Here is a 27,763-nt window from a genome sequence, read left to right as displayed (position 1 = left end):
AACTGGGTTTGGATCTCAGCACTTAGCAGTGTGATTTGGAGCAAGTTAGTCTCTTTCAGCTCCTCTGACAGGGTTGCTCTAAGGATTTGATGAAACAGCACAAGAAAATTTCAGTGCCAATCCCACAGCAAAAATCCCACAAATCTATTTTTCCCCCTTGTTGGATTTCTTTTGATTTTTATAAGAATCACATGCCACAGACATCCTCTGTACAGATGAAGTGTTCAGAGCAGTTAAGGTCCAATGCTGCCCAGGGGACACAGAGCTCAGCTGGTAACAAGGCTTTCAGAATCCCAATGCTCGGATCCTTCCTCTGCCCACCCTGCTTCTCTCCTCAGGCGTGATGGGTCAAAACTTGGAAGGAACATGTGTAAACACAGCCAGCGCTCCTGTCTGTGGCCACAGGCCCTGCACCCTGTCCTGATAATCAGACTGCGAGCCTGACTACAGAGCATGTCCTGTGCAGCCTGCTCACTGTGCACCCTGCTCAGGTGATTTTTGATTCTGGCATTCTTAGCTTGTAAATATATCCAATCTATCATTATGAGAGCCATATATATTAAAACTTAGAGACAGAAACCGAAATATTCAAAGGGAAAGTACATTATGCTATATCCACTCGGTGAAATGTTAAAGAATCATTAAAGATGAGGACTTTGAAGATCAGACAGCAGCAAAGATATATACTATGCTTACAACTAAGCAAAACGCAGAGGAAACATACTGAAAAGGCAAAAATAAACACTAAGACAGGCTACGGTTGGAGAGTTGTGGACAAATAATTCATCTCCACTCTACATTTAAAGTCTGGTTCTATTTTCTAAAGAAAACAGCAAATGATCAAGCAATCTTCGGGGGAATAATCTGGCAGAGTGGTTGAGTTGCTGCTGAGTGGCAACTGAAGATGAATCCAATCCATCCTTCGGGTGCTCACAGTTGATAAGAAGAGGTCCAAGGAGAACACAGGCAGCCGCAGCACCGCGAGATAAACACCCACAGACCACAGCAGCGACAGCATTCAGACCGCCAGATGAGAAGCCACTGAGTCTCAGAGGCCAATGAAGTAAGTCCTGTGCGAAGAGCAGCCAGAACAGCACCTCCCCTTGCTGGCCATCTAGACAAAGCAGGCAGCGCAGACACGTGGGTGGGGCGAGGACAAGTGTGAAACATGGTGGATCTAGGAAGCTCGCCCAGCCCGGTGTCTCCAGATTGCAGGGTATGACTGGGGAGACACAGGGGATAAACTGGGAAGGTAGCTTAGGGCCAGGTTATAACTTACACAGGGAGAGCCTTTCAAGGAGGACCTGACCAATTTAGCATTTTAAAAAGGCCAATATTTTCTGAGTTTATAAAACTTTTTATATCTATGTAGAAATGCAAAACAAATGTATGGACCTATATGGCTAGTTTTTTAAAAATCTATATATTTTTTTTCTAAGTAGAGGTTTTTATAAGTAGAAGTCATTATTCTACTCATTTAGCCCCTTCTTCACCAAGATATATCTGTTTAAATAAAATAATGGAGTAACACATTTAAATGCCCCTAAAACAGAAACCCATAGGTTTTTCTTAATAAATTACTTTTAAGCCAAGAGAAAGGAACTCCCCATCAAGGGAATCTACGAATAAGTTACATGTACTAACATTTTGAGGGTCATGGACCCAAAGGAGACCTCATTCTCTGGAAAAAAAGACCTGGAGTGGTTTGAGGGCCAAAGGGCTAACTCCTGGGTCCAGCCCTTAGCTTCCAGTGTCCATAACAAACACGAATACAGCCAATGAACACGCAAAAACTATGGTAAAGATAAAGAATATCACATTCTTCCTTTCATTGCTAGTTGCCTGCTTAATGCACACGTCATGCCTGTGTTCACACAGTGATGTGCCTCAGGTCCCACAAGAAGCTGCACTACCACCAATGCTCCTTCCCCTGTTGGACCCATGAGGATTTTATCAGCTCTCTCTGGATCTAAGCATTGACCCCACTGATGCACCTACAGTGTTTTCAAACTTTCTAAAACTACAAATATGTGCTCACATTTATACGTGCAAAACAAACATGGGCTTCAAGAACTTGGTGACTCAAAAATCTCTCAGAAGCTACTGAAAACTTACAAGCAACAAATACCTCCGATTATTCCTGAATTCATGACAAATGTCCGACTGGTATGGAAACTTCCAGGTGACAAAAAATAAATATACAAATGAATAATCTATACTAAAAATAGCCTAGGTGGTGTCACGCCCTCACGCATCATGCCCTAACGTCGTCACAAGTTGGCCGTCACAAGATGGCTGTGCACACAGCGAAGGTGGGGCCCAGCGGCCACTCCACGTGGTGAGGCCTGGGAGTCCCATGGCTCCACACTGCATGGAGGAGGCCAGTCCCAGCGTCTCCGCCACCTTACACGGAGGAGGCAGGTCCTAGTGAAGGAGGCAGGTCATGGCAGGGGGAGGCAGTTGGGGGTGATCAGGCCAGCAGGGGAGGGCAGTTGTGAGTGATCAGGCCAGAAGGAGAGGGCAGTTGAGGGCGATCAGGCCGGCAGGGGAGCAGTTAGGTATCAATCAGGCCGGCAGGGGAGCGGTTAGGGGGCAATCAGGCTGGCAGGCAGAAGCAGTTAGGGGCAATCAGGCAGAAAGGCAGGCAAGCAGTTAGAAGCCAGCAGTCCCGGATTGTGAGAGGGATGTCCGACTGCCGGTTTAGGCCTGATCCTGCAGGGGTCCCAGATTGGAGAGGGTGCAGGCCAGGCTGAGAGACACCCCCCCTCCTGTGCACGAATTTCGTGCACCAGGCCTCTCGTATAAAAATAAACAAATGCAGAGTTTAAGGCATGGAGTAGAAAAGAGGCATTAAAAACCAGGGCCACCAATTCAAGGTGCTACATACAGACTCTGGGATATCATTATGATGATTATATTCTAATGCAGCTTCCATATATATCTGGGGCTCAACATGTGCTAATATATGTGCTAACTACACGCAGCATGTCATGTAATCTTTACAACAATCACCAGGGTTATATATTATCACCCATTTTCCACAGGAAAAAACTCGGGCAATTGAGGTCACACATCAAAGCAGAGTGAGGCCAATCATTGCTCCTTAAAATTATACCGGAAGACTGTGGGCATTATGGGTGGGCATGGAAGGAAGTCAGCAGGTGGGGAAGAGTCAAATTAAAATGGCAGAATGACCTGTTGGAAAAGTTTTCAAAGATATGATTCCCTGCCCTAACGGGTTAGGCTCAGTGGATAGAGCATCGGCCTGTGGTCTGAAGGGTCCCAGGTTCGATTCTGGTCAAGGGCATGTACCTTAGTTGCAGGCACATCCCCAGGAGGGGGTGTGCAAGAGGCAGCTGATCGATGTTTCTCTCTCATCAATGTTTCTAACTCTCTATCCCTCTCCCTTCCTCTCTGTAAAAAATTAATAAAATATATATATTTCTTAAAAATACATGATTCCCTAGATCCTGAGATGACCTCCATACACCATCATCCCCCGGAACCCCTGTGTGTAATGTGCCTAGTGAAGGGCACTGCAAATGGAGGTGCACTGTGGTGAGTGATATTGTTTGGGGGTGGAGTCGGGGGGCGGGGGGGAGAGCAATAGAGAGACACAGTATTAGATAAACTAGTGGAAACTTCTGCCTCTCCCTTTGCTTTAATCTCCAAAAAACATGTCTGAACTCTGAAGTCAGGCATTGCTATTTATAACAGCCAACAAGCTTAGGGAACAAGAGGGCACCCAGTAGGTCGCTTTCTAGACATCAGCCCAAGGGCACAGAAGTGTAGCTCTGCCCTGGCTGTTACCCCTGCAACCTAACAGAGCCCCTCCCAGGAACAGTGTACCCGGACTTTGTGTGCTGTTTAGACTCATTTGACTCACTGGCATCTCTGGATTATTGATCCCATGTGGGGCAACTTCCTTTGTCCTATATCCTTTCACATTATTGCTTCCGGAAGCCCTGTGAAGCGTTTTGGACCGTTCATGTCTTTGCTCCATTCTAAGTACCTGGGCCCTGTCATGGCACTGGCCTTGTTTCCTGTTCTCCTCTACCCCCAGGCTGAGCTACCTTGCGATCACAACAACCCCAAAAGTGCTATAGGATGGCCACTCCCCGTAAGCTATACTGTTTCAGGTTTTCTTTCTGAATTTACACAGGCTTTCTGTATTAAAGACTCAGTGATGACCCAATATCCTCGTGACTTTAAGGAAAGTTATAGCACACATCTATGAAGCAACAATGAATCTACACCACTTGAGGCTTTTAGTAAAAAAAATATATAAAAACCCTGGCCTGTTTGCCTCAGTGATTAAGAGCATCACCCTGCGGATCAAGGGGTCGTGGGTTTGATTCTCATGTCAATGTTTCTCTCTCTCTCTCTCTTCTCTCTCTCTCTCTCTCTCTCTCTCTCTCTCCTCTCTCCCTCTCTTCCTCTCTCCCTCTCTCCCTTCCTTCCTCCCTTCCACTCTCTCTAAAAATCAATGGAAAAAATATTCTCCAGTGAGGATTAAATGTGTGTGTGTGTGTCATGATGATGGTGATAATGATGATTATTTCAGGATAGCTCATTAGAGATTACCAATCAACGTTTCAGAAGCACATCCCTTCATCCTTCTATTCAGATTCAATAGTAGCTTCTCAGAGCTCAAAGAGACAGATCATTTGTTTAATGCAGGCCTCTCCACCATGGCAGCTAGGATTCCAATGGCCCATTAACTATTTCTTCAAACGTAAGTTATTTTGAACCATGAGTCTGCATGTCTCCTTCCTAGAGTTGCTTTCCTCCAACTCCAACACAGAGTGGTGCTTCTCTGTGGACTCATCTTTGTCTGCAACACTTGAACAGTTGTAGTTCCGTTCACCTGCCTGTCAGGGTTTCCTCATTTTCTCTCCCGTGAAGAGCTTCCTGGCCCTTCTTATTTTCAACTGTGGAGTATGCATGTGCGTTTTAGGTAATTCTCGTGGATTTGAGGCCTGGAGAGAAAAGATACAGCATTTTCCTAGCCCACCCTATTTAAACTGGAAGTTATCTTCCAATCTCTATATACCTAGTATTTGGGAATGCTATATAACAATATTTCATTATCACACAGTTTGATTTTCTAAAAAATGTTCCCTTATATTCAGCCCAAATTCAATTTCCATTAAATTCTACTCACTTAGTCCCAAATCTTTCCTTGATATCTGTAATAAATACAATATATCTAACTTAAAGATAACTTCATATTCTATTATTTCTCTTCTCCAGGCCAAACATACTCAATTGCTTTAAAAAATTCCTGACCAGGCATATAGCTCTTTCACCATTTTAGTTGCTGACTACCTCTTGACCTGGTTTTTATACGCAAATCTGTTCCAAGTGCCTTTTAACGTGGACCTGCAGAACTGACTAGATGTAAGCAATCTGACCATTACAGAGTCCAACAGGACTATTATCTCCCTTTGTTCTGGATAGTCTACTTCCAAAAGCACAATCCAACATCCCCACATCATTCTGTAGACACACACCGAGCTATAAGTACAACCCTCCCCTACTTTGTTCTATCCACCCAATTATCTCACTCCCCTGTTCTGTATTTGTGCATTAGTTGGGGAAATCTAAAATAGGGACTTTTATTCACTGCCCTGTTAGATTTTATGTTCAGGCAAGGGCTATAGACAAGGTCAAGAACAAGCATGCTATACTGCTAACTAGTTCCCTTCCCACAGACCCCCCCCCCCCCCCCAATACTTATGAACATTTAGGGAGAAGAGAACTCCATTTCAGGAACATTACTCATATGCTTTCACTGCCTCTGTAGAAACGCTGAATAGAGCCATCAACTTGGAAAATCTATTGTCTTTGAGTCTCTGTCTCCTTTAAACATTCCTCCTAGTTGACCGAGTGTCATTTATTCATGGAGCACCCGTCCCGTCACTACCAAGAAGTCAAAACCTACATTCAACTTATTGCACAAACTCAATTATGTTCTCAACAAAATAATTAGGCTTCCTTCCCTATTTGAACACAATGCTGCATCCCTCTGAAGATATCAGAGTGCTAAAGAGAAATCTTCACAAAAGAAATTTTTATGCAGCCTTGAATGGACTTCCACAGGCCTTGTCGGTTTCTGCAGCCACTCCAGCTTTAAGCACAGCCACGTCAGGTGGCAAGAATACTAACCAGAGCCTGGCCAGGTGGCTCAGTTGGTTGAAGCGTGGTCTCATACACCAAAAGCTTGTGGTTTGATTCCCAATCTGGGTACATACCTAGGTTGTGGGTTGGATCCCGGGTCAGAGTGAATAAGGGAGGCAGCTGATGGATGTTTCTCTCTCACATCAATGTTTCTCTCTCTCTCTCTCTCTCTCTCTCTCTCTCTCTCTCTCTCTCTGACTGAGGATTTAAAAATTAAAGAATACTAACCAGAGCATTAACCCTCATTGACAGCAGCACTCACAGGACCAACCTACATGCACAATAACAGCAATGTCCCTTCCCTGCTGCCTTCCACAAAGTCCTAAATTCAAACTTGGAGAGTGTATTATGTTCTTTTAAGTTTTAACAAAGAAGGGAAGGGAGTAAAATGATCTCAAAGAGAGACAATGAAGGTCATCTCCCAATAAAAAAGGCAGAGCAGCTTGTCCCAGAATATTTCCCTGCGCATATTTTTACACTGCTGCTCCACATCTAAACTTTGTCTTCTAATGCAAAAAATTCTAAAAAGGTCAAGTTCAAGTTGGGTACTCAAAGACAAAACGAAATAATTATCTGATGAATTCAATTAGCTATCCTACATAATTAAGACTCCCTGAACTTTTTCCAGGTAGTTTTTCTGAAGGTCATTCTCTGCATAATTTCCAAAACTTTCCATTTCCTTTTAGCTGAGAAATGTGTTATTTTTTAAAAGAACCTTATGGATGTAATATCAAAGATTTTCCTTACACTGCTTTGAGGGAGGGGAGAACTTTTACTGCTGCCTTTTAATTTTCCCCCACTGAAAGGGTTGTGCTTAAATAGCCTATTAAACTATTTATTATATGTGGGAAGGGCGCTGGATGAATGATTGTTTCCACATTGCTACGAGTCGATCATAAATCTAAAAGTTAACAAGAAAAACTAAATCAACTATAAACAACCGAGTCATGTTAAAAGAGTCAAAATGATATTTCACTTGCTAGTTATGAGTGTGTTGATCTGATCCTACACTTTGGGAAATAGTGAAGTTAATACTGTGAAACAATAATGAGGGCTGTTGATTTCATCGCTTACTAAACATTTTAGTATAAACCTTAAATTTGGCTGTCCAACCTGAAACATAATATGAGATTATTTGGACAGTTCATTTTCCTCCTTTTGTACAATGGAAAAATTTAAATGCTTGGGCATAAAAAGCATTCTTATTATTAAAAAGAGGAAAAAATCGGGGGGATCTAGTAAATGCCTTAAATAAAAATGATTACTGTGCAGACATAAGCCTTATTAACTGCTCCTTGGCATCATGGTTATTTATGTAAAAGTCTTTATTGACAACATAAATCCACCATTTCATTATTATTTGCTGCCAATACAATGAACATTACAAGCAAGAAAATAAGGAATTCATTTCAGATTTATAACTAATGAGACACCAAAGGTTATTTAAAAACAGTTGTGGCATCTCTAAACTGCTTTAAAATGCAACTTTAGAAATAAAAACAAACCCAGTGCAGCATTCTCTATCCTCAATCTCAGCTGCTTTATTAAATAAAAAAAAGATAAACAAGAGACTTATAAGCCCCCAGAGATCGACACAATTTACAACGGTTACACCGAAAGCATAAAGTGGGGAGAACTGAGAAGCAGATGGAAGAAAATCAAACTTGCTTGAAGTAAATGTTCAAGCCATTGAGAAGATGAAGTTATCTAGGAACTGTCTTTAGAACGGTTTCTATGTGCTCTTTTTATTAAACAGGCCTGGGCACTAGAGTACTTTCATGATTTAAAGACTCTTATTAGCGTTAACCGGTTTGGCTCAGTGGATAGAGCGTCGGCCTGCAGACTGAAAGGTCCCAGGTTTGATTCCGGTCAAGGGCATGTACCTTGGTTGTGGGCATGTCCCCAGTAGGGGGTGTGCAGGAGGCAGCTGATCAATGTTTCTCTCTCATCGATGTTTCTAACTCTCTATCCCTCTCCCTTCCTCTCTGTAAAAAATCAATAAAATATATTTTTAAAAAATAAAGACTCTTATTAATAAAACACTCCTAGAGAATGAATACAAACATCCACTGACCCATACACGAATGTCCACCGGTTGCACAGAAACTTTTGGTCCATTTCCACTTACTTAAACTCCTTTGCCAGAGGTTTTCTAAAGCAGAAGACCAGTGGTCCATCAAGGTGAAGTAACTGAAACTAGGCATGGGACCTTTTTTAATCTCCACCCCTGGAATGCAACACCAAAGATTTAATTCCACGGAGATGCCACTGTGCTCGGGTATCAGGTATTTGGGTTTTTAGTCTCTGCTCCACTGGTCTTTTCCTGATACTCAAATATATGGTGATAAATGTCTCCTTAATTTGCACAACAGTTTTTTCAATTGCCCTCATGGGAGACCACCTTGAAGGAGCGAGTAAAAGGTTTAGTCATGGTTTCTATTTTTCTATTTGAATCAATACACTCTAGTTAAATGGACAATTAATAGGTCACTTCCAAAATAGTAGTGCATCAGTCCTGGTTAATAAACAATCCCCACAGTTGATAATGGGCCCTATGCATTCAGCAAGTCCTGCATGCACTCAGCTCATCCACTAAATCCCCTTTCAGGTGGACAGGGTTATATGGGAAGATGAGCTAGAATGAGTCTATAAAAGTCAGTTCCATTCACTGCTTTATTTTTTCAGTCAAGTGCATAAAATGGTGTCCAGAAATTCACTTGGAATGTGAGACAGGAGAAAAGACTGGCACACAGAGCCTGGCTTTATGACCATACAAAAGGGCAACTGACCCTTGCCCAAGCCTTTTCCATGTGAAATGGTTCCTAAAGTTCATCCGCACAGTGAAAAATCGTGGTGAGGTCGCGTGTGGATGAGTCAAGTGAAAGTGACGATTGGTCACGGGTCTGTCGCCCATTGTGTCTGGGTCCCAGCCCTGTGGAGTGCTCTGTGGGAAAGTGTCGGCCCCCTAAAGAGCTGCTCAGAAGCTTGCAGCTCATTAAACGGCCAGCATTTGCTGCCTCACTTGTCAGGAATCATTCTGTTGAGCAGCGGCTCTGCTGAAACATTCATAAAACACACGCAGAGAGGCGGCAGGGATCTGAATTCAACCATGATGGAGCTCTGACTTTGGCCCGACTCAACTCTTATTTCACTTTTCACCCGACGGAGTGGTGAACCTGCATAAATGTTTACCTTGGGCAGCTGCAATCAATGCACTCCTCCCCTGGACTTCTTTATCATAAACTCGAATTCTCTGCCTCCAGATTCCTATCTAGTTTAGAAATCTAAGACCAAGGTGAACTCGATTGACTTTCAGGGAGCCATTTTTCCTTTGCGTGTGTGTGCACACTCTTTAAGTTTTTGGAAGCTGTCATTCTCGCTCCACCCCTGAAATTGATTGAAATTTTGTAATGTTTGAGGACAAGTTCTCTTGCAAATATGTCCTATGAGGCTGGTTGGTTTTCTTCAAGATTACGAAGAGGAGGAATTCCTTTCTTTTTACAATCTTAACGATTTTAAATTATTTTCTATGGACACCTAGTGGCTTTCTGTGTCACATTTTAAGCTGAATGGAAATTTTGCACAGCACAATTTCTTAGCCTTCCTTTTTTTCTTCTTTAAATGGGTATTGCTACACATTTCAGAATGAGCCAAAGTGGTTCCTCTGAGATCTTTTATATCCAATGGAAAACAAGTCCCTTTCCTTGGAGTGTCGGCCCTGGGTTTCAATGCCATTAGAAACTGCTCACAATTGCTCAGTGTGCTGAGGTTTGATAAATCTCTGGGAGCCTCCTGAATAGGATCGCTGTGATTTTTAGTGAGGAATTAGCTCCTTGCCATTGCATTACCAATTGGTTTTCCAGAGCACATTAAATCCTGCTGCTTCGGTTTACAGAATAACTGAGGCATTGCTGATGAGGCATAAAAACTTACTTGGAAAAACAGTGGGGGATGCGGGGCGCCGACAGGACCCACCGCAGCAGGCTGAGTAGAATGGCGGGGCAGTCAGGAAAAAAGGCTTGGAAGGCGCTGCAGAGAAAGCATTGATATCACTCATTAGCCATTTCTTTTAGACAATATTCAAAATCCCAGTTTCCCAAAAGTCACTGAGTAAAGCCCTTCATTTCCCAAGCCTTAAGTTATTCCTTTTACTGAATTTAAAGTAGCCATTATCTGTCAAATGCCTTGCCAAATAATTTAATCAAGATTTGGAAGATGTGGTGAAAAGACCGGAATGATCAAAACCAAATGTAACAGTTTATTTCCATGTAGTCCTAATTGTAAGTAGTATATATCAGGCAGCAAATATTCCCTTACTTAAATGATCCTAGAGCAACACTCTCCAAGAGAACTATCTGTGGTGATGGGAATCTCCTATGGCATCACTGTCCAATATGCACTTGCCACAGAGGGCTACTGAGCACTGGAAATGTAGCTAGTATGCCTGGGAATTCTTCACTAAATCATGTTAGGTTTAAGTAGGCTCATCTGGCTAGGGGCTATCATATTGAATAGCCCAGCTCTAGATATGATACTTGGCAAGAAACAATCTGATGTTGAGTTTAATTTCTAAAAGAGATTATACTACTTTAACCTACTTTTAGAAGGTTCTATGAAATATGTAGTTAGATTCCAAACTTTATAATAGTTAATTTATAAATAATAAATTACAGAATCTGAGCAATTCCACAACGAAAGTGGGGGTTTTTTTCTGATTGCTTTTTCGTGTTTAAAAGTGTTTGAGAAGAATAACATTTTATCACAAGAGAAATCTAGTTAACTTGAAAGCATTCATGTTTATAGTATAGGGAGTTGCCATATAATTCTGTTCTGCTCATTTTATTAAACTGTTCTGTTCCTAATATATTCAATACATATACATGGGCTAGTTGTCATTATACTTGTAAATAAAGAAATTTTAAACTCTGTTTCTCAGTAGATGAAAAATACCTATAGAGGATGTTATAGAACATTAATAGCTCTTTTTTGCTGAGCACTTACTATATGCCAGCTTTTGGTTAAGTATCTTAAATATAAATGTAAATATGGGATTTCCTGAAGGTGGGCAATTTCCTTTTACTAGGGCACACCCAGCAGAATACCTGGCACACTCTAAATAGTCAATACATTTTCATTAACTGAATAAATGACCTGCAAATCTAAGAAATTGGAAACTTCCTATCGTCTTACATAAAGAATGAGGATCTGCCAAAACCGGTTTGGCTCAGTGGATAGAGCGTTGGCCTGCGGACTGAAGGGTCCCAGGTTCGATTCCGGTCAAGGGCATGTACCTGGGTTGCGGGCACATCCCCAGTGGGGGATGTGCAAGAGGCAGCTGATCGATGTTTCTCTCCCATCGATGTTTCTGACTATCTATCTCTCTCCCTTCCTCTCTGTAAAAAATCAATAAAATATATCTTTAAAAAAATAAAATAAAATAAAAAAAGAATGAGGATCAGATGCACCCCTATGTTCATAGCAGCACAATTTACAATAGCTAAGATTTGGAAATAGCCTAAGTGCCCATCAGCAGATGAGTAGATTAAAAAACTGTGGTACAGCTACACAATGGAATACTATGCTGCTGTAAAAAAGAAGGAACATTTACCGTTTACAACAGCATGGATAGACCTAGAGAGCATTATGTTAAGCGAAATAAGCCAGTCGGAGAAAGATAAATATCACATGAACTCATTCGTTTGTGGAATATGATGAACAACATAGACTGATGAACAAAAATGGATCCAGAGACAGAGAAGCACCGAATGGACTGTCAAACCTCAGAGAGAAGGCAGGGGAAGGTGGGGGAGGAGATGTAACAGATCAACCAAAGGACTTGTATGCATGCATATTAGCATAACCAATGGACATGGACACTGGGATGTTGGGGCCTTAAAAAAAGAGAATCAGGAATTGACCCCATCCCTGTTCCCCTGACACTACCTGAAATACAGTATCTTCTATAACAGATGACCTTGAAATATAACACATGACTTCTAAATAAATGTTTTTATTACTCTCCCTTCATACCCAATGGCACCTGAACTGCATCCAGCATGGCCAGTGGTGAACCTGAGGAGGGGCGGTGGAGTATTAAAGAAGACAGACAAAAGAATACAGTTGGGGCCAGCTGGGACACTGGAAATGTTCTCAGATGGAAAGACAGTGCACCAGCCTGTAAGCCAAGTCTTTATTTTATAGTCAGATCCCACGAGGCAAAGCAAGGGTGTGGTCAAGATGTTTACAATGTTCTCCCGAGTTTCAAATCTACTTAATTACATGCACCTGAGAACTCTATCAACCTTTGTTTTGGCAGCATTTGCTGCACCTCCCACAGCCCACATCACTCAGCCACCTGGAACCACAGGTTTGGACCATAAGGTCAAGCTTACAACCATCGCCTTTGGCTATAATTGTGCTTGGAGGGCTTTGTCCTCCGAGCTGGGACCTGCACATGGCTTTGCCACGAAAGGACCGTGCCCTCTTATTAGTCCGAGGCTTGAACCTGTCCAAACGCTGTAGCTGCTCTCCACAGGCACCTCTTTTCTCAATTATAGTAAAAATTATTTTGATACAAATACATACCTTCTTTTAAGAACACAGTAATTTCAGACTTGTATTTTAATCAATTGATGAGTATGTGTTTATTTTCACCAATGCCTTTGAAGGATATCTACATATATAAAAGGCCAATATGCTAAGTGTCCAACCATCCAACCGGTCACTATGATGTGCACTGACCACCAGGGGGCAGACGCTCAATGCAGGAGCTGCTGTGACACACACTGGCCATTTATAGAGAAACAGCCCCGTGGACCTGGCACCAACAAAGCAACAGCCCACCAAATTGCAGCCAACACTGCCAAGACCCCATGGTGCAAAATGCAGCCCACAGCCCAGCCCAGTCCAGAAACTGTTGCTGTGGGTGCCGGGTAATGACATCATATAGCAACGCCCAGCTTCCTCTCCCTAGCAACTAGCCTCCTTGGAGTTTCTTCAGCCTAGGAACACAACTTGCTTTACAGCCAGGTGCCAACATTTCACAGTTTAACCAAATGTCTGAGAAGCATTTTCCCGTGCCTCATCTCATTTGATCCTCACAGAAGTCCTGGAGTAGGTAGATAGGAGACTCGGTGGAATCCTATTTTCTTTTCATTAGCCGGAAAACGGAGATTTTGAAAGCTTAGAAACTTGACCCGACTGAAAAGAAGTAAGAAATGGTGCCCCTTGAAAATGACTTCAGGCTTTCTCACTGTGCAGAATATAGTCAAACACTGCTGCAGTTAAATATTTTACCCTTTGTTTATCCCGGCACATGATCCACAATAATAATCTGCCTTGTGTTGATATTTACTGCTATGTTCCTGACAATTACCTGAAAGAGAAGTTGGGGTGCTTCACTGGGCTGGAAAAAGTTTAGCTAAATCAGAAAGCAGGTCTAATTAAGCAAGTTTATTCTATATATAAATATAAAAGGCTAAGTTGACTTGCGCATGCATGATACATATAAAGTTCTCTCTGGCACCAATCGCACGCATATGTTTTGATCTGTCATTGTCGATCATGAATTTGGTTGACACTTCTATTATAGAGAAAGGGCGAATAGCGATATTAAAATATTTATTCTAATTAATTTCCGGGCCACTAGTATCAGAATAAGTCTCTTTCCCAGTAAGAATTTTAGTCTCGGGTTCCTTAATGCCTTCAACTTGCAACTTAATCACAAATTCAGGGTTTTTTTGATAATATAATGGAAATCAGTCAATATTAATATTTTTATTTTTCAATATCTGGATTTTCAAATAAGAACATATCTTAATGCATATTTGAAAATATGGCAGCTAATAAAAGTACCTATTTTGCGTGTGCAAAAAGTTCAATAAAACTTTTAAAAAATTTTTTGTAATCCTCACTTGAGGACATGCTTACTGAGCCACACCAGAAAGCATCTTTAAATGTCATTATTATCAAAAGTTGTTCGGCCCTGGCCAGTGCACTCAGTGGTTAGAGCGTCTGCACACCACAGGGTCTCAGGTTCAATTCCCAGTTAAGTTCACGTATCTGGGTTGCTGGTCCGTTCCCCGTCCCCAGTCGGGGTCACATGCAAGAGGCAACCAGTCAATGTGTCTCTCTCACATCAATGTTTTTTTCTCTTTCTCCTCCCCCTCCCTCCTTCCCTCTTTCCCTCCAACTACCTCTAAAAAGGAATGGAAAAAATGTCTTCATGTGAGAATTAACAAAACAAAAAAACACAACAAAACAAAACAAAAAAAGTTGTTCTAATATTGATTATAACACCATCATAGTAATGATGTCATTTTATTTAAATTTAACATCTTAAATTATATTACAAGAGCATGACATTATTTAGGCAGAGTTACATTTTCCATTATTTCTATGAATATATGAAGTTCTTAGAAAAATGGAAATATATTCTGTGCATAAAACTTGCCTCATCGTGTTTATTCCCAAGCATTTCTGTTAGCTAAGTTATTTCATCTGTTAGCTAAGTTATTCCATCTCCAAAGTAAACATTCTATAGATAATTAAGTTATGGCTATTGTGTTATTTGCCATTTTAAAAACTGAGATGAAAGAAAAAGACTCAGTAATGTTGCACTTACATATATATATATATATATATATAATTAACATTTATCATGACAGCTAGAAATACATAAAAATATTTTTGCTCAATATAAAGTACTACTGATACCATTGAAATAATGACTTGGGATATGTACAAATTACAAATTTTACTACTCTAGCCAACACCTTTCTCAGGCTAACCCTAGAGCCCTAAAAATGAAAAAAAAAAAAGGGTAAAAAAAATGAATGGTTCATTTTAGACAAATGATCAATTAAATTCATTTGTGATCAATGAGATTCTAAGATCTATTTCTTAGTGTTAAATTTAGCCAGGAATAAAGTTGTAATTGAGCAGTTTGTTATATTGCGGTATATTACCCTCTTTGTAAAGTACTAGTAAAGCTGTAATCAGCATGACATGCTATCTACAGTGACAACTCTAGTGGCTTAAGAACCACCTGTGACGTGACCAGGCTTAAAGTCCTATTGTGTAGAATTTCTTCACCATTTTAAATCACCTCTTTAACACATATGTTTACACAGGAGATTAGTCAATTCCTGGTTTCTATACATAAATACACCTTGTTTAAGCTGGTTTATTCGGAAATCGCTGTGAAATTCCAATTAAGTGCTCCATTTTTTTTACATGCTCCTACTTTGACATTGCCAATCCACCCGAGCATGTCATTGCAGGCGTGTTGAATGGTGTTAGGAAATAACCATTTAAAGCAATGAAATGCATTGGAAAATATATATTACAATTTAAAATAGTCGCAAGCCACATATTTTTTAAAGCAATGAGCAAAAAAAGGAAACTCAGTGTGATAAAAAAACCAAGTGACAAGTTGACAGATGTGTTAAAACTTTTGTAAGCCATGAGGAACTGCTTTGAAGATGCTCTGAAAAGGGCAGAAAACAAGGCAATTTCATCCTGGATGATATGCATTTCGAAGCCCATCAATGCATTCTAGATGCAGTCACTGTATCATTTATCATGTTAGGAAAATTCATCATAGGCTTACTGAACAATATTTATGATAATAATATTTAAGAAGTACCTACCATTCACTAGGCACTGAACTGGTTATGAATTTAACACATTCTATCTCATGTATTCATTAATATTCAACCTCAAATGGACCTGCATCTGGAATGTAATGCTGACTGTTCTGAGCAAAATTTTTTAAGTACAATAGAAACATCCATATTTTAGCATAATATTTAGCTATTAGCCACGAGGGGTAACGATTTCATACACAGAGACTGCCAGTTACTCAATAAGAGCTGGAGCCCAGAAAATGGACACATCTCCCAAGCTTGCCATAGGAGAAAAACACATGGCTTTTCCTACGGAAACGATGTGCACTGTCAGGTTCTACAGCATGGTAGTAGGTTCTCTTAGTACAACACTTCAGGATACTCCACATTTTCAGGATACTGCCAACAAATCTAACTGTAGGAAACTGTTACTTACAGACAAGTGACTTAAAAATTTTGGAACTAAATTGTCTAAAGCCACGTGACTAAACCACTTATTCACAGAAAACTTCATGAACTTTTCACTTCTTAATCAGATGTTCTGACTTTTCTGAAGACAAAGAATCCAAATCTCTAGCAATGATTTTGAATGTTTAATTAGGATTGGAACTTAGAGCCAACTTAATGATAGACTGGCCTGTTTGTTTTTTAACTTAACCAACTAGATGGTTCTGTGATCTAAGTATCCCACAGCCAAGACGGGTTACAATCCTAGCTACAGATAAATTATTTTCAAAATTCAGTTGACGAGAAAGCAATAAATTGTTTTTTGTAATTTTCATTCTTCTTTTCTGATGAAGAGGAACAACAGGTATCTAAATGGGGGTACCATTTATTGTCAAAGCAAACCGTGGTACTGACTTGAGCTGACATTGCAAAGAAAAACTACTAAAGACCACTAATAAAATCTTTAAATAAATTTCAGGAGCCCACTGCAATGCTATGCCATTTGGGCAGACATTTTAAAAAGGATGAGGAAAAATGAGCAAAATTCCTGAGATGTCTAAGGCAACCAAAGGGTCAAAAACACCTCTGGGAAGGAATAGGGAATTAAATAATTTCAAAAGGATGGTTTTAATGATCTCCTTCAAGTACTCGGTACATGGGCACTAGGAGTAAAAAATCTAAACTTCTGACCTAAAAAATAATACATAATTGAACAAACTATCTGGAGTAAAATGAATCCAAAATTGAGACTGATGAACAGCAACCATCTGTCTTGCGTAGTAAGACCTAAGAAATATCAGTTATCCAATGATGTGTTATTCATTTTATCACACAACCTGTAAATAATCCATTTATGTGATCAACATGCAAACTTGCCTTTAATCACAAGGGAAAGCAAGTTAATTAAATTCATCTTTGACCTTTCGGCTTATCAGAAAACAACAGAAATCAGCATTTTTTTCCCTCGAGTATTTCAGAAATAGAAAAACAAAGGTCATGAGAAGTTAAATCACATGCAGTGTCTACTTGTTTGATTCGGACTTTTAATTCCGTGCAAATAATATTTATTGCAAATCTATCAAGTGCCACATAATTCACTGTGTGTTGGGACTAAAAAGATGAAGGATAGTTTCCCTCCCTGAAAGAATTTATATTGTTTAATGTTCTTTCACTTGCAGATTTTAAATCCACTGGTCAAATAAATAACATTTACATTTCTCCATACTCAAAATTGAATGTTGTTTTGTCAACTATGAGGCATTCCCCAAGGAGTGAAATTCATACTGTGTGCTTTCCTAACCAATGGTTTTCGACCCTAACACACATTAGAATTATGTGGAGTACTTTCCAGAGACACAGATGCCGCACCCCAGACCAATTGGATTAAATCAAGCTGGCCAGGAGTGGACCCCTAGCACAGCATTTTTTCAAAAGATGCACAAGTGATTATAATGGATAGCCAGGATGAGACCACTGGAAAGAACACAGGAAAAAAAAAATGCCTTTACTCATTATATAATATGAGATCAACTCTTTAAAAAGAGAGAGAGAGAACATATTTTAAAAAAAAAAAAAAAAGCAGCATGGTCCAGACTTCCACTGAAATACAGCAGCAAGTTTTTTTTTTTATTGTGTTTTTTTTTTTTAAGAATATTTTTAGGAAGGCTTTGTCAAAGAAGGCTTTAGGCAGGAAAAACATCTTAATCTGGACCTTGATTTGGAAGGTATTTAGAATAGCAAAAGAAAAAAAGAATGCATTCCAGGAAGGAAAGGTGGCATGGACAAGAGGGAAGAGGGCAAGGATGGTGGTGCCACATGGGGCCGGTTAAGGAAACCTCAAAGGCGTGAACATTAAGCAATATGGTTGGAGGAGCTAAATGCAGATGTTGGAATTAAGGTCTTAAAGAGCAGATTGAATATTTTTATTTGATCTGATAGATGGGGATGGTTAAGTTTTTGTGAGAAGCTTGGTAATATGATGAAAGCTGTATTTTAGAAAATTTCACCTGGCAGTAGTGAATGGGATGTGGTGGGATAAGGAGGAACTGAATGGGAGGATCCCACTGCCCTAACAATTTGCTGTAGCAATAGGCAGCGACACACCCACTACCATCTTCTCCTATATCCTTACAACACCAACAGGTGGGTTGGGTCTGGCTTCTCCTCAACCTGTGGAGCCCTAGCTCATTGCAGTAATCCAAGATGGTCACTACCTCTGCTGCTCTCCCTTCAAGGAATCCCCATGAGACCTCTTGAAAAAATTAGCTAGCCAGGCTGGTGTGGCTCAGTGGTTGAGCATGACCCATGAACCAAGAAGTCACTGGTTCGATTCCTGGTCAGGGCACATGTTGGGGTTGAGGGCTTGATCCCCAGTAGGCAGGAGGCAGCCTATTGATGATGTTTCTCTCCCACTGATGTTTCCATCTCTCTATCCCTTTCACTTCCTCTCTCTCTAAAGATCAATAAAAACATATTTTTTAAATGAACTAAATTTGAGAAAATCCTTTGCTCTTTTTTTTAAATATATTTTATTGATTTTTTACAGAGAGGAAGGGAGAGGGATAGAGAGTTAGAAACATCGATGAGAGAGAAACATCCATCAGCTGCCTCCTCTCACCCACTACTGGGGATGTGCCCGCAACCAAGGTACATGCCCTTGACCAGAATCGAACCTGGGACCTTTCAGTCCACAGGCCGACGCTCTATCCACTGAGCAAAACCAGTTAGGGCTCCTTTGCTCTTTTTATTATAAAGTTGATGTCACAGAAGAAAATACCATAACAGAATAGTGTCTGGAGCTCTCAAAACTCTAAACGCCTTAATGAAGACTCCTTGAGCTCCCAGCTATCCCAGTCCCAGCAGGAATTATGTTTAAAAGTGGTTATCCTGATTTCACCCTGTAGCAGGTTTTAAAGGGCCACTAATCATTTGGCACTCCTCCCACTGAGAGGTGGGGTCTATTTCCCATTCTCTTATATTTGAGGTGGTCTTGCTGCCTTGCTTGACCAAGGGATATAAAAGAAGTGACATTCAACTTCTAAGGCTCAGTCATAAGAAGCCTTGAGTTACAGCCTGGGTTTCTTGCAATGTACTCTTATAAATCTCCCTTTCAGAATCCAGGTGCCATGCTATAAGAAGCTCAAAACACTTGGAAAGTCCAAGTGTGGGTGTTGGAAAAGCTCCAGGTGAGCACCCAGTCAACAGCCAGCAACTCTGTCAGCCACCTGAGTAGCCATCTCAGACATCCAGCCAGTTGAACCTTCAGATGACTGCAGCCCCAGCTGACATCTAACTGCAATGAGAATCAAAGGGAGAACCATCCAGCTGAGCACAACCCACAAAAATGAGAGAGAAAATGATACATTGTTCCTTTAAACCTTTAAGTTTGGAGATGGTTTCTTACACAGCAATATCCCTTTACCAATGTTTTACTTACAGTGAAATGATGGAAAGGAGTCTTCCACAACTTCCCCTGCATGTTATATATGGGCTTTTGCTATGTGTATTTTTTTAGATGTGTATTTGAAAGTCAAATGTTGACCCTAACATTGGTTCTCATTTTGAAATGAAGAAGCAGAGGTTCAAGGAGATTACATGAATTGCTTGGGATTGCATAATCAGTAATATAAAGACCTTAGATGTGAATCTAGGCTATAAAATTAAAGAAGTGCTGCTAAAACCGGTTTAGAAAATATAGTATAGTAGCCCTAGCTGGTTTGGCTCCGTGGATAGAGCGTCGGCCTATGAACTGGTTTGATTCTGGTCAAGGGCACATGCCCGGGTTATGAGCTCGATCCCCAGTGGGGGACTTGCAGGAGGCAGCTGATCCATGATTCTCTCTCATCATGGATGTTTCTCTCTCTCCCTCTTCCTTCCTCTCTGAAATCAATAAAAATATATTTGAAAAAACACAAATGTATTATTCCACCTCCATGTAGTAAAAAGTATACTTGTACAATGTTTTTAAAAAAGAATAAAATATATAGTATATTGAAATTTGCCATTTATGCTTTGGAGAAAGTACTGGCAAACATTTACCATAAAGGGTCAGATAGCAAATACATTAGGCTCTGCAGGCCAGACAGTGTTTGTTGCAACGATCAATGTGTAGTGCAAAAGCACCTATAGAAAATATATAGGCAAATAAGAGTTATTGTTCCTGCTTTGAAGAATCAGACTGTCTTTTGGCTTCACACCCAATATACCAGTAACTGTAGAATTGGTTCAACACACCTAAACTCAATCCAGCTTGAGGTTAGTCTATTAAAAATCTTGCCAGCAGTCATGATCTTTATTCTCTTTTAATGTACATAAGTCCTATCAAAGAATACCTTACTAGCTCCTTCACATATCTGTATCTAAAGTGTCAGAGATTAACCCTGACTGGTATGGCTCAGTTGGTTGGAGCAATGTCCTGTGCACCAAAGGGTCACGGGTTTGATTCCCAGTCAGGGCACATACCCTGGTTTTGGGTTCAATCCCTGGTCAGGGCATGTATGGAGGCAACCAATTGATGTGTTTCTTTTTTCTCTCTCCTTCTCCCTTCCTCTTTCTCTCGCAATCAGTGAAAGCATATCCTTAGATGAGGATTAAAAGAAAAGTGTTCCAGATTTAAAGTTTTAAAGAACCAGCTTTAATAAAATTAATTTTGTTATTGCACAGTGCCTGAACATGTAAAAGAAAAGTAAAACATATAGTTCATCTTTAGAATATTTATAAACAAGAAGGCAATTCAATATTCAGCAACATACAGAAAAAGATTTGAATATTTTTTTGCTTCCTTTTCATGGATGCTTTGTTTCTGAAACAAAAGTCTAAAAACTTATAGAAGCTTTTTGATCTTTGACTTCAGAGAGAATTTTAATGCCGTAAGTTTACTGTTCACATAACTCACAAAAAATGTGCCCCTGAAATATTCCCAACTAATAGCTGGTTGACAAAATGAATAATGTTATTAAATATAAAATCAGTAAAGTGATGAACCGCTCAGCATTGCCAAATCAAGTATTGACTGGAGGCTAAAAAGAATGAAAGAGAGAGATTTCATTAAAAGCGAAAACATTACTGATAGTAAAATAAAATATTTTGGAATAAAATATACAAGGGTCTGGTAAGCATATTATACATTAAGGCAAAAATCCAATTTTTTCACTAAGAGAGTATAAAATAGAAGCATGATCTAATGTAGTCTTAAATAGGGATGCTATCAAGTAGTCCTAGATAAAAATAATATTGTTTCTTTTACAAGTTGCATTTTTATTCCTGACAAACTCCAGGTGTATATGAATAAAAACTTGATATTATTTACTAATTTAAAATTGTGTACATTCACTACCAAAAAAAAGTCACTATTAATTAAGAAAAAACTTTGAGAGTCTTTGTTAATCCAAGATTAAGTGGACAAACACTGTATTAAGAGCTACAAATCAAGTCCCCTCAAAAGACAAAATAAGAAGGATTCCAAAATTATGGACAAATCAACAACAGAAACAGGTGGTGAAAGTAGGTTGAGTGGGGAGTTAATGAACATTTACACTCCTCTCACCCTAACATAAGGACACATTTGTTTATATATTTTAAAGATAACCTTCACTTCTATTAAAACTTTCATAGCAAAGAATCTCAAAGTATTATATGAACACATCTATGTTACCCTCTTACTTTCAAGTTGCTACCACTTCTATCATTGTTCAGCAGCAAACCTAACCATAAAATGTCTTCTTGGAGCAAAAAAGAGAACTTTTTCTTGGGAACAAGAACAGGAAGGAGGTGACATGCTCATAGAGGAATTTAACAGAGTCCAATAGACAGCTCTGCTTCCAACATCTGAGCTACATTTATAGCAAACAAATGTAGATAAAATCATTGTTGACATAGCCTTTTAAACTGCCCACAACATACGGCACCCTTTGGCCTCCTGCATGTCATCTTGAACTCTCTGAATCCTAAGTTTATTTCTGCATAATTCCATATGCAATTTTCTAGGCATTGAAACCATTCTTAAACTTGCCTTCTGGATTCACTCCTGTTTCATTATTAAACCTCAATAGCTTCAATATATGTTAACAAACTGAGATCCCTTGTTGTTCAGGTGAAGTAGAGAAGCATAGGTTAGGGGTTGGGAAAGTCAGAGGCAAATTAAATGCTCATAAATTACCCTGTTGTAGTTTCAGCTCAGACACTATTCTGTAAGGGCTGTGGCTTACTCAATCAGTACCAGAAACAGACTATAGCCCTCTTGATTCTCTTCACTGCAAGAACTCCTGCTTGAACCTGAAGGAGTTGACTTCATGATCCATGTAGAAACGATTAATATGCTACTATAACTCCAAATATCTGTTCATCAGATTACAAGAATATTCAGATTTAGTAAGTAATGGTTCAATATTATCTACAAATTCCAACAAAAAATGGTTAGGATGATAACCTGAACAAGGAACCACTCGAATGGGTCCCATCATTAGTTGGGTTCCTCATTCTCTTTGTCCTCGGTCAGCATTATCAACATTCAAGATGCTATGATTTTAATTTGTCAAAACAAATCTATAGAACACTGTTATCAAAAAATAAGTGACATACTCTGGCTTAAAATAATCAGATCATAAGTCTTCCTTTGAACTGGAATCCCCAGCTGGAGCACAAGTCCATCTTCTCCCTCTCCCAAGTGCCTAAAATGTAAGAGAAGCTATTTTATTTCACACTTTCAGTGAATCTCAATGAAAGTGGAAAAACTACCAATTGGAGTACAAAACATAGGTTTAAGACAGAATCAAGGATTAATAGATAAGTAGTAACTGAGCGTGGGGGTGGACAAAAAAAACTAGAGTGCACATAAAGCACTAACGGTAAGAAACAGTCCTAATGGTGCCAGAAAAAAATACTAGGCACCTGGCTCCATTTCTGTACTATACAGTGCAATATACTTAACAAAGTTGCTTGGGGGAAGAAGAGAAAAGAACCGTTCAGTTCACCTATCCAGAATAAACATTTGTTTTTTAACTCTTTTATATACAGCATAAGGAGTAGATTGAATAAAGAATAAATTATATTCAATGAATTATCTTTATGTCAAACATTTTCTAAAATGCTTAAAATAACAAATGTTATTAAAAAGCAAGGCCATTTGTTCCCTTTTGAAGATAACTGGTGGCATAACCAACATAAATTTAAATCTTTCAGCTTTTTACATTTCAAGACTGTCTTTTATACACAAAAAGATGAATATTTTCATCTAGCACAAGATTCACCAAATAATAACATGAATAAATTTCTGGGGAAGGGTCTCTGATGATTAGGATTTACTTGCAAACCCTCCTGGTGTCCACTGATGAACTATAACAGATCCAAACATTTTTTTTTTTTTCCCAGATCCAACCCCTGGAGGTGAGCCTTCTTACTACCTACCAGTGTACTAAATATGCCCTTCTCAACCCCTGAGGACTGTCCTTTGATTTTTAAAGTAAAGTTTTTAAACTACTCTATATGAACAACTTGGCAACATATAGCTATCGAGTGTTCCTTTTCTTGCACTAAATACTCAGACTTGCAGATTCTTAGGGACAAGGCACTGACAGCTACACCTCTGTCCATGACTGTAAATAAATCAGCGTTACTGTTTAACCTAAACCCATTTCTTTCATAGGCTCAGATACAAAATCACAACTGATTTATTATTGTGATACATGTAATTGCTTACCCCATTATCCCTCATTAGTTTCTCATGTTCAGTGAAAGACTAATCTAGGGAATGTGAAGATTTAGGGCAATTTCTTTTTTTTTTCACATGTTCACAGATGTTTAAATTGATACTTCAGACCAAAACAATACTAGGAAATGAAGTAATCATTGTAGAAAATAATTGGCTTCTTGCGAGGATTAAAGCAGCTAACAATTTTAAAAAATGCTTGGTGAACCATAAAGCAGTAAGAACATGAAGTATAAGCTCCACAGGGCAGACAGTTACCGGTTTTGTTCACTGATTATCCCAACGGCCTAGAACGGAGCCTGACACATGGAAGACAGTATTTGCTGAATGAATGAAATATATGGTATAATTAATAGTGGGTAACAAAAATAATGAAGCAGAAATGAATCCCCTAGGTAAACAGTGTTGCATTTCACCGATGCATTTAAAAAGAACGCTGTGGTTTTCTTATTCAATATTCAGATGGGTGCACTCCACAAGTGAAGGTTGAGAAAAAAATGAGTAGTCAATAGGCTGAAATGATTAAAAATCACATTTTGCAATCCACTCCCAAGTTGGTGTCTAATGGATCATAACTGGTTGTTCGCTGCCTTTGCAGAAAGACTGTTCTTTCTGAAAACAGTAGCTTTTCTATGTGCTCTCTACTCTCCATAGAACATAATCACTTTCATCCTCTTCTAATTTTCAGGTGAAAAGTAATATTGTCGGTGCTCATTAGGACCCCATAATTCCACACAGTATAAAATAATTCCTATAATATTTGATAAGGCAAGAATCTGTCATTTAAATAAAACTGGGCAATGTTCAAAAAACTACATCCTTTGTCAAATTATGAAAATAAATGAACACAAATGCTCCCTTTAAGCAATATATTTGTGGGCACACATTTACAGGGCTTTAATTTTCTTCTTGAGATATTTTTTCTAGTTTGAAAAATTAAATGCACTTTTTACAAGAATAATTTTTTGAAATAAAAGGTTACTTGTCCAAATGAAAATTAATGAAGAGAACATAAAATCTTCAATGAGGATTAGATAAAATATTAGAAAAAAGATATGCTTAAACTACATTAGAATACTTCAAAGGAAAATATAAATTCTTATACTCGTAATTATTCCAAAAATTATTTTTGCATTTTGACACTTTAAAAAGCATACAAGAGTGAATATGTTCTTGAAAATTAAAAGAATGTAGCTAGGAAACCCTTTTCCCAATAAATTGCAATATTTTGAATGAAACAAAAAGGTATGTTAAATTATTTTTCAGAGTTATTGACATACCTGCATTTGATTAGCATTTGGTCTATTTAAATTTAATCTGTAAAATCTACAAAGGTTAAAATTAAGTAATTTTCCATTGCTGGGTAGCAAATCATGATCAGGAGCAATATAAGGGTTCTTGGAAAATAACTTTTATGAACATAATGCCAAACCACCAAAAGTTATGCAATCACTACATTTTCGTGAAAATGTTCTTTTTATGAGACATTTACTGACTTTGTCTACCTGGACATGCTTTATATGCTTCTAATTTTCCTACCACTTCAAAAAGAACAGAGTGGCCCAAATTTCCAAGGCTTATAAACTTTGCCTTAACTGTACTTGCCCCTCTCCCAGAGTGCAAAAAGGCCTCCTAGAATTTAGGTTTTTACACGATGTGAATGAGACCGGTGCTCATGTAATTCTATATGTTCCATTCCGTTAGCAACCATTTCAAACTGGAAGACCAGGGCAGGTTCTAAACAGGTTAAAGTCCATAAAGCCATTAGCGATACATTTGATCCGGCAGTTTACTGGGACAATGCAATCTGCTGAAAAAGCATCTATTAGTCATTCTGGACAAACCCATCGGGATTGAAAGAATGAGTTAAGATCGTCTAAGGACAGAGACCAAAAAAATTTAATCCAACTGGATCTCAGCTTCTGAGTTTCTAAAAGGCTTTCCCCCTTTTATACTGCCAATGTCGGCAGCCCCTCCATACGCTTTAGCTCATACTGGACTAAATTTCCCATCTTCTTCCCACTCACACCACTTAGGTTACATGCGGGAATTAAAACAAACCCAAAATGCCCTTCTTCTGGCAAAATTCCATTTATCGGTGAACTTCCTACTCCAGGTGCCAATTCGTTGTTTCAACTCGGCACGAAGAAAAAGTCGACCTGCCTTCCTTGCGCTATAGTGAGCCAAAGCCAAACTTTGCCCAACTCTCCTTCCAAACATCATCGCTAAGGCTCTTGAAGGCCCCGACCATCGCAACCATTTAAGTGGCAAATGCCCCCAAAGCGGAGCGGGCGAAGAGCTCCCATCCAGGAACTTCCCAGCCAGCGGCTTCGCGGCCCCCGGGGAAGGAGAGGGCGAGCAAAAACGCCCAACTTGGGAAATCCCGTGAAACTAGGGCTAACGCCGGGTGCCTTCAGGGTTTTTCTCCCAAAGGCCTGCAAATCCAGGGAGCCCGACAAGTTGTAGAAAGAAGAGGACGCAGTGGAAGCTGGTGGCATGGGATGCGGAAGGAGGAGGGAATCACAGCTAGCGGTGGTGACTCTCCTTCCCCCCAAAGTGGCTAAGGGAGATGTTCTAGGCAGGTTCCGGGCAGAGCGGAGTCCTGCGCCCCGCACCAGGGTCGCAGCGCGCTCCCAGCTGGGCGCCGGGAAGGCGCGCCCAGATCCCAGGACCCGGGCGCGACACTCACCTGGGGCCGAAGGGTGGAAGGTGCCGTCTCTGTCCCCCGGGGCCCGGCCCGGCAGCCTGGCGCCGTCCGCCGAGGGGCTGAGCACTTGGAAAGCCCACCGCGTGCCGTAGGGCGCCCCGCCGGGGCTGACCGGCTCGGCGGCCGGGCACAGCTTCAGGGGCACAGGGCTGGCGGGCAGGGGCCGGACCTGCGCGCCGGCCGTGGCCGTGGCCGTGGCCGTGGCGGTGGCTAGAGCGGCCGCCGGGCCGTGGGGCGGGGGTGGCTGCAGCCCCGGCGGCGGGGCGCCCCCAGCCCGCAGCAAGTTCTCAATCAGGAAACTCTTGCCCAGGTTGCCAAAGCCGGGCGCTGCGGGGAAGTTGAAGAGCGCGGAGGAGGCCACCACGTCCCAGTACGCGCCGGCGTGCGCCGCCAGGGCGCTGGGGAGCATGGTGGCGCCCGCGGGCCGGTCGCACGCCCGCCTCTAGCTCGCGCACCCCGGGGAAGGAGGAGAGGCCACCGAGGACGCGGTAGACTGGGAACGGTATTATTTATTTGGATCGGGCGTTTCTTTAAAGGATGGGAGGAGTGAGTGTGGGAGGGGGAAGCTGAGCGTGTTCCTGGCCCTCGGTGAAGGCTCCAGGGGCGCAGGGGGGCGTCCCTCCCGCTTTCTATGCAGATCCGGACCGGATTTTTTCTTTTTTCTTTTTTTTAAGAAAGCTGGAAGGTGTGTCCAGCTCATCCATTCATGTCACCCGGCCCACAAAGTGACAGACGCGACCAACAATAAGGGCAGCCCCAAGAGTCCGAGCTTTGGCAAGGGGAGGGGACGTTTAGCTGGGAGGAGGTGGGCGTGGAGGCTACGTGAACGGGGCGCGCCTGGCCCCCTCTCAGGGCCCAGCTCTGGGAGCCGCTCTCGAGCCAGAGTAGCTCCTGGGGCGTGAAGTTGCCTGCGCGCCAGCAAGGAGCCCCTGTGGTCTGTGGCCGATCTGCGTGCCACCTGTTGGGCGACTTCTGGCTCTCCAGTGTTGTCACTTCAGGAACCAAGGGACATCCAGGGCAAGTACACGGAGTTGTTAGGTCTGGAAGGGCAGCAGTTAGCAAAGTCACAAGTGTTACTGAGACTGCTGTGGCAGTACA

At 40.7% G+C, this 27,763-nt stretch overlaps 1 protein-coding gene across 1 annotated transcript in view; it reads right to left on the bottom strand.

Moving 5' to 3' along the window:
• DBX2 (developing brain homeobox 2) overlaps positions 1–27,074 on the bottom strand; it is a 41,611-nt gene extending 14,537 nt beyond the window's left edge. The window contains exons 1-2 of the mRNA XM_070410391.1: positions 26,648–27,074; positions 10,114–10,209 (exon numbers count right to left, since the gene is read on the bottom strand). Coding sequence (XP_070266492.1) covers positions 10,114–10,209; positions 26,648–27,074 — 523 coding nt within the window. The remainder of the gene's footprint in view (positions 1–10,113; positions 10,210–26,647) is intronic.
• Positions 27,075–27,763: the final 689 nt, after the last annotated feature.

Source organism: Myotis yumanensis, unplaced genomic scaffold (genome assembly GCF_028538775.1).
Source record: "Myotis yumanensis isolate MYYU_CA2020_CCGP unplaced genomic scaffold, mMyoYum1.0.hap1 SCAF_3, whole genome shotgun sequence".
NCBI lineage: Eukaryota > Metazoa > Chordata > Mammalia > Chiroptera > Vespertilionidae > Myotis > Myotis yumanensis.
Note: the sequence above shows the minus strand (reverse complement) of the source record. Positions and strands in the feature narration are given on the sequence as shown.